Source organism: Dipodomys ordii, unplaced genomic scaffold (genome assembly GCF_000151885.1).
Source record: "Dipodomys ordii isolate 6190 unplaced genomic scaffold, Dord_2.0 Scaffold98, whole genome shotgun sequence".
NCBI lineage: Eukaryota > Metazoa > Chordata > Mammalia > Rodentia > Heteromyidae > Dipodomys > Dipodomys ordii.
The window spans coordinates 7,116,586-7,129,869 of record NW_012267314.1 but is presented as its reverse complement, the minus strand read 5'-3'; the positions used below and the strand labels follow the sequence as shown (position 1 = coordinate 7,129,869).

General features: G+C 40.0%; 1 protein-coding gene across 1 annotated transcript in view; it reads left to right on the top strand.

The window, feature by feature from the left end:
- Adgb (androglobin) overlaps nucleotides 1–7,364 on the top strand; it is a 100,585-nt gene extending 93,221 nt beyond the window's left edge. The window contains exons 35-38 of the mRNA XM_013026942.1: nucleotides 1,207–1,410; nucleotides 3,628–3,721; nucleotides 4,987–5,170; nucleotides 7,078–7,364. Coding sequence (XP_012882396.1) covers nucleotides 1,207–1,410; nucleotides 3,628–3,721; nucleotides 4,987–5,170; nucleotides 7,078–7,278 — 683 coding nt within the window. The 3' untranslated portion in view covers nucleotides 7,279–7,364. The remainder of the gene's footprint in view (nucleotides 1–1,206; nucleotides 1,411–3,627; nucleotides 3,722–4,986; nucleotides 5,171–7,077) is intronic.
- Nucleotides 7,365–13,284: the final 5,920 nt, after the last annotated feature.

Sequence of the window (13,284 nt, the reverse complement as noted above, 5' to 3'; positions counted from 1 at the left end):
AAAATCTTCATGCTTCTTTTCCTGGTGACACCCCAATACCCAACCTGAACTGCACAGTGGGCGTGTCAATACCATGGCTGTGCCTTGTGTTCTCCAAAATCTGTCTGCTGAAAGCCATTAGCAATATAAGCCACTCATATTCCTATCTCTGGATTGAGGTTTTAGGTACATACAGCCAGGGATTTGGGATCATTCTTTGGAAGAGCCGAGCAGCACTGAAATGAGGGCTACTCAGCCCATCTTCATCTCTTAATTGTGTTTGTGATGGACTCATTGTCTGAGTAGTACAGGCCTGAGTTAAAGGAACATCTAGAACTCTTCCAGAACATCATACCTCCATCAATAAACTTGTTAGTTAAAGCAAACAAATATTATAAGAAGAAGATAACTGAAATTTCTGAAGATGATCAGAAAATAGATTTGATTTGTATGTAGCCTCGCAGGTTGAGGATTTCCTCTAGTGGAGATGGGTACCTTTATCATGCTTAAAACAGAGGTAAATGACAGGCTTTTGGTTCATGGAGTGGAAGCAAAATTGAAAGGGAATAAAATGGAAGAGATGCGGAACAGATCCCATCTAGATTCACTAAAGGAAAAGGAAAGTGCCCTTCCAGGAGTGATGACACACAAGAAAATGAACAGAAACTGGGGAGCCCAAGAGGAAAAGGAAACAAAGCCTGGAAATAAAAGATGAATCTATGCTGCATCTTTAAGAATACTGGAATTTAACAAATTCTTCTGAGAAATACAAGGAGCCAGAGATCTTGAAGGCCATAATGTTCCTAGGTTAAGCAGCCATATTTTAAGACATATTTTAAGTCCTGCCTACATGCAGGACTCCCTTCCCAAAGAAAAATGCCCCATCTATCCCTGCACTTCAGAGCTGGTGGCCCTTCCTCCAGGGCTCACCTTTACATCAGCCCCCCCCACTCCTAATTTAAGGATCTCATTTACATTTATATTTTTTCAGTCCCTGAAAGCCTCTATTGTATGTGAAGTTTTAAGATCTTGAGAAGGCTTCCATTCTGCTGTCTGGGCTGTCCACCTCACAATCAGAGGTTTTTCTAGTACTTGGATTAGAGGTTGCAAGCCTTTGAGTCATCTTCTCCAAATCTGTGCTCCAGTGAGCAAGCCCTGTTGCATTCTTTTACATGTGGGATTAAGCCAAGTGCAAGCATTTTCAGTAATGCACATGTCATGTTGTAGGAGAAACACCATCACTTATCATGAGTACAAGGAGTACTCAGAGTATAGACAGCAAAGATGTAACACCAACAGTTTCAGGAAATTTGCTGTTGAAGAAGTCATCCAAAGGCATGAAGGATTTGACACAATCCCTGAGCAGCGAAAGTGGGGCAAACATAACAGGCAAGGAAGAGCAAGATCAGAGCATCAGGAAAGAATACCCTGGTAAGTGTTGACTGAGTCGGTGAGATGCATTTATATTTCAACATGTAAGAGGTTATAGGTCATAGCACAGATATGCTAGTGGTAGTAAAGTAGAATAATTGATAGCAGAGGTGCATAGGATTTTACTTTGCAGAGTTGATACTCAGGAGCCTAAGTACAGAACCTAAAGATAAAAGTGGGCCCCCAAAAGAAAATGAAACAGAAAAACACCAAAAGAAAATTAACAGGCATATTTTCCTTCTGTATAACTTTTCCGTATCTACAAATACTTAAAATAATCAATCAGCAGTCACGTACTCCAGATATCTAATTGAAACATTTTCTTCTAAGTCAAATCCAACAGAATAAGTGTATAATAGAAATGGTTCCAAGTCTGAAATACTAAGAGTAGAATTAGTAGATGTATTCTTCAGAAATTTTAGAGGTGGGAGAAAATGAGAGAGGGACAGCAATGTTCAATAAGAATTGTACTCATTTCCTTATTTATGTAACTGTAACTCCTCTGTACATCACCTTTACAATAAAAATATATAAAGAAATTTTAGAAATATGATCTCTTAGTCATGATGATTGCTCACTGCTTCCTAGAATAGCCGTGTTATCAAAAGGCCAATATTTTAAGATTGCTTTGTTTCATGCTATAAAATGAAAAGCACAATTGAATGTATATTTTATTCATGGAATTATATGTTTACTTGGTTTGTTCACAAGTATACAATAGTCTTATGTACATTTTAAATGAAAAATAAACTTGGATTGGTTTTATACTTTTAAAACATTTTCATTTGGTTACATTTCTAAAAGAGTTTGAAACTTAAAAATGTATCATGAATTTATCAATTTTCAATATTGATAGAGTCTATTACACTATACTAGTAGAAACAGAATTAAATGGCTGGTAGAGTGACTTCCAAATGACAGGGTAAAAATTTCCTTTGCCCTCCCCTCAATGACAAACTGGAAAACATTGATTCAAAACAATCTTAAAACCTTCAAATGAACTGAAAGGGTACAACTCAATGAAAATATTTTTAAAAATAAGAACTAATAAGCCTGATTGTATTAGTTTTCTCTTGCTGTTAAAATAATCATAAACTTAATAAACTAAGTCTACACAAATTGGTATCCTGTAGTAGTATTTGTTTGTCTTGATACAGTCTCTCTTTGTGTAGCAGAGGCTAGTCTGGAATTCACAATCCTATCTCGGATTTTTGAGTGCTTATATTACAGGCATTTACCACTGTGTCTTTGTACCTGAGCTTTAGAGGGAAGAATTTCTTTCCTTTTTCAATTTCTAGGGTGTCCTACCTCCTTTGAAGGCCAGCAACCTGTCTGTCTGTCTTTCTGTCTGTCACTCCGACTGTCCGTCTCTGTCTCTCTCATCAGCCATAGTTTTTGTTTTTTGTTCCCCTGTCCCCTCTCCTGTACCCACCTTTTTCTTATAAGAGCTCAGATGATTACGCTGGACTCACCTGAGCAGCAGAGGACACAACTACCAAGTCCTTTTGTCAGGTCCACCACTTTGGAGACCACCAACCTCTCCAGCACACCTAGTAGGAAAGGCAGGAATTCCGAGTAATAATGCTGAGTTCTCTCATCACTGGCAATGTATGTCAGAGAGCCACGAGGAATGCCAGCCCTCCATCGTGCTCCAAGGCTCCACGAGAAAATCCCATGCCCATCAGCAGTGTTGAAAGCAATAGGATTTGTGGCACACAGTTGTGAGTAATCAGTTTCACAACTTTCTGACATTACCAAAAATTGATCAGGGCTGTCTGAATAACAAAACAGCCCACAGGGGGTTTTGATAAGCTCCAAATATTCTTATGTATTTGGAAGTCTACACCCATATACAAAATTGTAGGTCCACTCAAGCAACCCTAGAGAGTCAATCTCTTTGTTCTTGGCTTAGTAGATGACCAAAAGTACTGACAGACACAACAGCTTTATACACTGCCCTAAATTATGTAGAGATACCATACTACAAGGTAGAAGTTTTACCATCTCAAGGCATTTAAGAAACCTCTGACAGCATACTGGCTAGCCACTCATCTGTTCTGCCCCAAAGATTGTCTTAAAATTCTTAAGTTAGAACTGGTACATCTGCCCTCACTCGGTTCAGGCAGGGAGAGAGTTGTTCTCTCTCCCCTGGTAGCAGGAGAGGCTGGTAGCAAGAGGCATGATGAAAATTTGAAAATCCATGTCTTTGTTTTACAGCTGGGTCTCACTCAAGATCCCCCACAATTCTGGAAACATCTCCACAAGTAATTCGAAAAGCACTAGAACATGTGGACTTAAATCAATATCTACAGTAAGTTTTCAAAAACATGGTTAATACAAGCAATTGTGTTCACAAAACATACATTGCCACTGGACAGTTATGAGCAATTTATTTTTAAGTGAAATACTTATGATTAGAAGCATATGATTTTTGCATATCAAATGAGGCAAATGGGCTTTTTAACTCAATCATAAAAGCACTTACATGGGCCTGGGAAGGTGCTTAGTGGTAGAGTGCTTGCCTTAGCATGCACAAAGTCCTGGGTTCAATTCCTCAGTACCACATAAATAAAGCCAGAAGAGGTCCTCTGGCTCAAGTGGTAGAGTGCTAGCCTTGAGCAAAAGAACCTCAAGGACAGTGCCCAGGCCCTGAGTTCAAGCCCCAGGACTGGCAAAAACAAAAATCCACTTACATGGTTTTTGTAAACCTTTAATTTGTAGTTTAAGAGGTGCAATACAGAAAATTTCTATCATATCTACTATCTTGTTTTACTTAGATTGAATTTTATTAAGAACTGGGTAAAAGGATTAATAGGAATAAATCTGTCATACATGTTTGAAAACACTCAATAGTCTTTATTTAAACTCAGATAGAAAACAGGGAAGATATTCCATAATCACTTCATCAAGTTTACTGATACTATCTTTTTTAAAGAAAAAAAATTGTATGACGGGGTTACAATTCCATGGCCGGTTATAAGTGCAATGCTTCTTGATCAATATTACCCCTTTTATTTTCCTCCCCAATTTTCCCCCCTCCCATCCCTACCCTAAGTCACACAGTTCAATTTTTACATATGTACATCTATTAAAAGGACTGTATTTGTTCATATTTGCTGCATTGATATTTTCCAAAATACTTTCCTAATACATCAGTAATTTAGCACAGCCCATTAAGCAATCAATAGTATATTTTTCCTTCTTTATTTTTGTCTGGTCATGAGGCCTGGGTGCTGGCCCTGAGCTCTTTTGCTCATGGCTATCCCTCTACCACTTTGAGCCAGAACACCACTTCCAGTTTTCTGGTGGTTAATTGGAGATGATAGTCGCATGACTTTCCTGCCTGGGCTGACTTTGAACCGTGATCCTCAGATTTCAGCCTCCTGAGTAGCTAGAATTATAGGTGTGAGCCACCAGGGTCTAGCTTAATAGTATATTTTTCTGTCCCTGATATTTGATTTGATCCAGACCATAACACTGTTGACAGGATTTTAAATTATTTTTGAGTTCTAAAGTAGAATGTATTCTCAAGTTCTCAAATGATTCGTGTATTGCTTTTGATCATTTTATACCAAGGAGAACAAGAGAAGATGTTATGATGCAAACGGACGAACTGAGCCACCAGCAAGCAATGCAGAAGGCAGAAGAAATTCATCAGTTTCGGCAGTACAGGACCAGAATGCTTAGTGTTAGAGACATTGATCAAGAAGAACGGTGTAAGCTGAAGGATGAAGTTGTGGACATGTATGGCGAAATGAGGGTGAGTTTACAAGTACATCGGTGGGTCATAGTGGACATATCAGTCATCTCAACAAATAACACACTGTCTACTTGATAGGACTATGTTGCTATCATGTTTCTAGTCAAATACAAACATCCTAGTCAAAACTAGTTTTCAGAAAACCACACAAGGTTGGTGGTACTTTTGTTGCAGCAGCTCTAGCAAACTAATACAGAGGGCAAGACCACCTGGAAGAGATTGGTTGGGGAATAGTTATAAATGCAGTGCAAATGGAGTACCAAAGCGCTGTGCCCCTCTTTACTAGAACATCTCCCTAGAATGTCCTTCCACAAGACGCCAAAGGGTTTACATGCCCAGCTCATAAACCATCCCACCATGGAGGATCTTCACTTGTTCCCTCTTAATAACCGCTCACATGACCATGCCTGGCTTAATTTTTCCTTCACAATACTTACTCTATGTATGTACTCTCTGATTTGTTCAACAGGAAAGTCAGATGTACATGTTGTGTATTCATAGAGAATACATTTTTAATGTAGGTCTACTAGAATCTAGGCTCTGGGAACAGGGACTTTGTGGTTGTGTCCCCAACCCTATGAAAGGTGTTCCTTCCCCAGTGTGTTTAATAAAGTGAGTCCGTGAATCAGTGAGTAGATGAATGTTGAAATTATCTAGATTCAATTTTTCATGTAAGAGACATAGCCACTATTCTTCTTTTGTGTGTTTGATGGGCAGGCTTTACAAGAGAGGAGAGTGAGATAGAGAAAAAAAATATTGACTATAACAGCTTTGAACTTAGATGTACAAAAGACAATGCCCTAGTTTGGATTAAAGCCATTTCTTTCTCTCTCTCTCTCCCTCCCTTCCATTCTTTCCTTCTCCTTCCTTCTCTCCCTTTCCTTCTCCTCCCTCCTTCTGTCTCCTTCTCCTTTCTTTTGGCCTTCTGCCACACGTTATTTCTCTCATCTCCTTGTACAATTGATGTAGAGAATCCAGTTTTATGAGAGTAGATGCACTTCTGTTCTATCATCAAAAGCTTTGGGAAGTCTAATTCCAATATCCAGTTGCTCCGACATCTCAGCACAGTATGCTGGTTGCCAAAATCATGGAAACTGCCTGAAAAATTCAAGATGGAGTAAATAGCAGGCATTTCTAGCAAGTGCCCTTCAAGAAAGCATCACTTCACTAATCCTCATTCTCTGATTACATCTGTTTTGAAACTGTAAATAATAATGTGACCACTCTCATATTAAGAGATGGAAGAATAACAGAAAATCAGCAAAGGTGATAGAAAAGGGACAGGTAGTGAGCAGACCAAAAAGGACAAGTGATATCCAAAAAGTGAAATGAATTCAGTTGGCCTGGATAAAGAGAGTGTGGCTAAGGAATAGGACCAAGAAATGATTTTGGATTAGCTATATATTAACAGTTGGTGTCCTCGACAAATACAGTTTGGGAATTGATAAGAATGAGAGTTAAGCTGACAATGACAAAGAAAGCAAATGCATTAGGAATTATTATTTGGAAATTCTTTGAAGATTTCTTGGATATACTGTGTCAGAATACCGTAGGAGAGCTTAGTAATATGTTGAGCACAAGTACTCTGATAGAGACAGGTTATATCTGAACTCACTGAAAGCAGATAGTTCATACACTTAAATCGCTACCAATTCCATACTTTAGCTTTCTTTCTTTGTTCCCCTACACTGCCTCTACTTACCATTCACTCTTTACTAAAGCCTCGCACTGCCTTTTGTTTTGTGTATTTATAAATATAACCTCATTTTTATCTTGAATAATCTAATCAGGATATTGAAAAATATCTTGCATAAGGATAGGATAAAGGAATGGTGTTACTAATTTTTTTTCTGGGACTATATTGCTGTTAGTGGAACTGATATCCTGAGCTTTCCTTTTGAGACTAGGATGCCTTAGATGAAGCAAGGGAGAAAATCTTCAGCATCCGGGAAGCGTACAGGAACAAGATGATGGAGGCCGAGCGCCTGAGGCTGGAAGTGCTGGCTGCTCAGGAGGCCGCAGTTCGAGTGGAATCAGAAAAGAAGGCTCTGGAAAGGAAGGCCGCAGTTCCTGACGCGCAGAAAAAAAAGAAAGGAAAGAAAAAGTAACCAGGAGATGACCAAGACTTATACAGAGACAAAAAAACCCAAAACATTATATGATCTATAACTTTATGGCAACATATTAGGCCAATTAAAAATAGAAATTGTCTTAAAGCATTCTTTATACACTTTATTCTTAAGGTGTGAGTTTTTCCTCAGAAAGTTAGTGTTTGAAGTCCTCAGACTTTAAAATGTTTAAATAAAATTGTTAGCAGATCTTTAGAATATAATAAAATGATTTGTAGTTTGGATTTTTAGCAGGTAGTAAAATAAGATCATGAATGAGCCAACAGAATTGTCTTTAGACAGTTTTATAATGAGAAAAAAAATAGTTATTTTTCTTAGAAGAAATTTAGTCTCATACTTTAAGTCTTTGAAATACTAATAAACTGGAAGCTGATGGCTCTCTCCTGTAATTTAAGCTATTCAGGAGGCCAAGATCTAAGGCTCATCTTGGTTTGAAGACAGCCTGGGCAGCAAAGTCCTTGGATTTCTTATCTCCAACTGGCCCCCTCCCTGCCCCCACAATACACTCACAAAAGCCAAAAGTGGAGCTGTGTCTCAAGAGGTAGAATGCTAAGAAGAAAAGCTAGAGGACAGCACCCAGGCCTTGAATTCAAGCCTTAGCACCAGCACAGAAAAAATTTCATAAATATACTTCATAATTATTCAATTAATTCCCCTTCCTTCTTCCTTCCTTCCTTCCTTCCTTCCGTCCTTCCTTCCTTCCTTCCTTCCTTTCTTTCCTTCTTTCCTTCCTTATTTCTTTCTTTTCTTTCCATCTTTTCTTTCTTTCTCCTTCTTCCTTTCCTTTCTTTCTTTCCTTTCTTTTCTTTCTTTTTCATTCTCTCTCTTTCTCTCTTTCTTTCTCTCTTTCTCTTTCTTTCTTTCGTTCTTTCTTTTCTTTTGTTCTTTTTTCCCAGTACAATACTAGCAATATTGCCAATTCCTTTTTTTTTGCTATTTTGTTTTTGTTGTTGTTTTTGGCCAGTCCCCAGGCTTGAAACACACAGCCTGGGCACCATCCCTGAGCCTGTTTGTGCTCGAAGCTAGCACACTACCACTTGAGCCACAGCACCACTTCTGGCTCTTTCCAAATAGTTTATTCATGGTAAGCATTTCAGGGCTTTCCTGCCCAGGCTAGTTTGGAACCACAATCCTCATCCCAGCCTCCTGAGTTAGTTAGGATTCTGGGCATGAACCATCAGCGTCCAGCAGTTTTCTATAGCTGATTGTAAGTAAACCTTACTGGACAAAAGTTACTCTGGTGCATTGTGCCCAAATGTTAAAACTCCGGAGCCTGAGGATGTGACCACAAGCTCATCCCTCTTCCAAATAGCAGCCAGGCTTTCCTCCAGGACTGTGAACATGCTCACAGTGAGCCAGTGTTAGAAACTGCAGTGTGCGAATCAACAGAAACAAGGACACCCCAAACAGAAACCACCATTGGTGATTGCAGTTCCATTATCATCTTATATAAATGCTTGAACTCACACATACGTAACATATTAGTTGCTGTTGCTGTTGCTATGCAAGACACTTGAGGGGACAGCTTAAAGGGAGGAATTCTTCTGCTTGTAGTTTCAGGGGTTCCCATTAGTGCTTGTGTGCTCAGATCAGACATCACAGGGGTGGCTGAGCGTGAAGAGAAGGCTGCTTACTTCCAGGCAAACAAGGAGAAGAGAGGAGGAATCAGAGACCTGCCCAGACCCCTTCCTCCAGCTAGGTCCCACCTAGTTTCCACCACCTCCAACAATAGCACCACCAGGGGCATAGGTTGTAGCTAGAGGCCTGTCCAGCCGACACCAGGCCCTGGGATTCCAGTCTCAGCATTGCCATAAACGGAGATGCCAGTGCCCAACACTGAGTGCACGAGGAGCTTACATATTCCAAACACAGCACAGGGACAACTGAGTTCAACAAAGGGTGAGGAAGAAGCCAGGAAGGCAGATCTCTTGAATAAACAAGGCAGGGAGAACTGAAATCCATGTGCAAAATAATGAAACACGGACTGTTGTCAGACACAAGATGGCCTCTAAAGACCATACATAACGATACATAAAACTAGTGCTTACATCAAATACACAAACCATAAAACTATGAAAAGAAAACATAGGGGAAAACTCTTGTCTTGGCAGTACAGTTTTGGATATGAGGCAGTCAAAGCACAAGTAAGCAAATGTGACTACATCGAACAAAGAAGTTTCTGTACAGAAAAGGAGTTAAATGGAAAGGCAATCTAAGATGGGAGAAAATAGTTGGAGTCCCTTTCTGCTGCTGGGTTATTGAAAACATATAAGCAAGTGTACAAGACTCAGCAGCCAAATAACAAATAGCCTGATTTAAAAATGAACAAAGAACCTGAATAGAATTTTTCCCAAAGAAAACATAAAAATGGTCAACAGGTATATGAAATGAGACAAAATCAAAACAATGAGATAATACTTCATAAATGTGAGGGGCAATGTAAAGTGGTACAGCCATTGTGGAACCCTGGATGGAGGCTCAGATCTGAGGGGATGTGTTATGAGCACATGGACTAGGCCTCAGCTCTCATGCAGCCCTGCTAAAATTGAGAACCTGAGTTCAAACCCCAGTTCCACCCAAAACATACATTTCTGTCCAACAAAGGAGATCAGGGGAGTGAAGTGACAAAATGCAGAATGGGAGAACATATTTACACACTCGAACAAGGCATTCACATTTATAATATGCAAGAAACTCAAAACACTAAATAGTAAAAACAAACAAAAAACCACTGACACCAGCAGCTTCTGCCTGTAATCCTAGCTGCTTAGGAGGCTGAATTCTGACAGTCATGGGTTGAAGCCGGCTCAAGCAGGTAAGTCTATAGACACTTATTTCTGACTAACCATGCATACGAGTCTGAAGTGGAGGATGTGGAGCTGTGGCTCAAATGGCAGAACAACTAGCCTTCAGCACAGAATCTCAGGGACATTACTCAGACCCTGAGTTCAACCCCCAGGACCAGCACATTCACACAGAACGATTCCCAAACCAATTCTAAAAATGGACCAGTGATCTCAATGGACATTTCTCAAAACAAGATCTAAAATAGACAACAGGACATGGAAAATATTCAGTCATCACTTGTCATCAGGAGGTCAAATGAAAAATCATCTTAATTCATGATCTCCAGGTAGAATGGCTGTACTAAAAAAAAAAAAAGCTTTATAAAATAACAAATGTTGCTTGAAGCTAGTGACTCACACCTGTAATCCTAGCTGCTCGGGAAGCTGAGATCTGGAGAACTGCAGTTCAAAGCCAGCCTGAGCAGAAAACTTCTTCAAGAGGTTCCATCTGCAATGAATCAGCAAAACTCTAGGCTGGAGAGCCTCGTGTGACGGGAGTGGTGAGCCACACGTACACGTGTGTGTGTATTATTAAGTCTCAAATATTTGTAATTAATATGTCATAAAATGCATGATGATATTTTGACCAAGTATCTTCAATTATTAAAAAACTATAATACTCAGCATTTACCAGAAAGAAGCAAGATATTTTGTTAAAACATACTCTGGCTTTCCATATATCAGTGATTTGAATATGAAACCAAGGTGTTGGGCCTCCTGTCCAAACTCCAGCGTGTCCACATGTCAGCCCAGCCATTCACCACTGTATGCCGCATACAGAATGAGTGATGTGATTGGAAGATGGCTTTCTTATGCTGGGTGGACACATTGTGGGAAGAGGCAGAATCCGCACATGAGCCATCTTCAGTGTACAGACATGAGTTTTAGGTTTTGATAGACACAGCATTTGAGGTAGGAGGTGAAGGCTGTGCTTCAGGATTAAATAGTCCTGGGCCAAGGATGTCTGGGATGAGATCTCAGTCCTGGATTTGGGAGGGATTCCAGAGAAGTTGATATTACTGTTGCCTCTTGAGAGGACCAATCCAGTCCACGAGCAAGTCCCTGCTGCGGGGCAGGCTGTGTAGGCTGCAGAGCCCTGCTGTTCCTTATCTTGGGGGAGACTGTAAAGAGATTATTGGTTGATCCCATGCTTCCTGCATTCCAAAGTGACTGGCAGGTGAATGGCTCAGAGGAAAGGCAGATACAAAATGGAGACCGATAATGCCAAGCTTTTGTTCCAACTTTTGGTTATTTCATGAGCCCAAGCACAGAGTTGATACTTTCAGCAAATGCAGCTTTTTTGAATACCTGTTAGAAATGCACTCTAAAGAAGGGAATACTTGTACGTAGATTTGTAGCCACTATCACTGATAATGAAATAGGCACATATGAGTTCTGACCGACATACAGAGAGTCTCTCATCAGAGGTGGATGTTTAGAATGGGGTTAGCACTGATGACTCATTTTCCAATATGGCGAACAACCTAGGGTAAATGTCTAGAGATGACAATGTAGCGTTGACCATTTTTTGTACACACTGATTCCAAAATATTCCATGATCACTAAAACTATGGAATTTATTTCATTTTCTAACCTATCTATTGGAGATCTGATTTTCAAAGGCAGAAGATAGATAGTTTTTTCTTCATGTGACTTTCTCAGAATTGCAAAATGTCTATTGCCCTGGGCTTTCAACTGCTAAAGGAGAAGTTCATCTTCATTATTGAGACAGCCAGGGACATCCACAACATAAATTCTAGAAGGATATTCCCTGAAAGATGCCCACTGGGACCATGATCCCAATATGTAGGAAGACAGTGAAGGCTCTGGACCACAGCTCATGAATGAGAGCTGGAATACACCTCCATAAACCTCCTCCTTCAAGCTGACTGAACCAAGGGAGATCCACAAAGCATGTGGCCATGCCTGCAGCCCGTAGACCACTGACAAAGAGCCTGGGCTTCCATTCCACTTACTTTAGTCTCTGACTATCTACACTATCTCTTTAAACCATCCAGTTTCTTCAGTATCTCCCTCCTCTGGGAGCTCTTTAAAGAACAGAAAAAACAGAATTCCTCTGAGGCCCTGGTGGTAATTTCCAGAATGCAGAGGTGGTGGTGAGGAACCATTATTGTACAGAACCACTGAACCCACCACCACCTCCAGTGAAGAACAGGCTTGTACTTTCTTTCTTGCATAACCCAAGTGTTAACTAAAGTGTTTTATGAGATGTCACTGTCTTCTTTTACACAGACCTAAAAACGACGGGTAGCTTTAGTTGACTTTGTGCATGTTTGAGTGCCAGTTCTGGAGCTTGAATTCAGGGCCTTCAACTTTTTGGTTAAGGCTGGCACTCTACTACTTGAGACCCAGCGATACTGCTGGCTTTCTGGTGGTTAATTGAAGACAAGAGACTCATAGACTTTCCTTTCTAGACTGGCTTCAAACTATGATCTTCAGATCTCGGCCTCCTGAGTAGTGGGTTTACAGGCCACAGGCCACCAGAACCCAGCTTTTATTTGACTTTTAACTTCTAGTTACCAAGTTTTTGAGGCAGAACAAAATCTGAGCTCTAGTCTCAGAGTGCCACCAACATTATAAATCTATTATTTGCACAAAAGCAAATGTGGCATACTACTCTGCTGTGTGAACACATATAATCTTGTGTTCGTTTCATTTCACACAAAACACTGCACCAGAGCTTTTTGAAAAGGGTAAGTGTAAACAGGGCCAAATCATAATGGAACTTTTCTCAGAGAAGAAATCCTGCTATCTTCAGCCCAAATGGATGATTCTATATTAGATTCATGGAGATTTGCAATGACCTATAGAATTTACTTCTGAAATGAACTTTATGAAAAGAACTCAGTTGCAAGCTGTTGTTAGGAAGGTTTTTTTTTTTAAATCAAGTATATAACAGATTTGATTCATTTGAAGTTAGGTAAAATACTGTCTAAACGCAGATGTGATTTTTAGAATAGCTCTGCTGCATATTGAAAGTGCTCCTTTAACTAAGTCCACCAGCCTTGTTTTCCATTTGCTGGTTGGGACCAGATGGTCCCAACCATTACCTCACAGGTTACTTATTTATTTATTATTTTTTTCTTTTTTGGGTCCAGTCGTGGGGCCTGAACTCTGG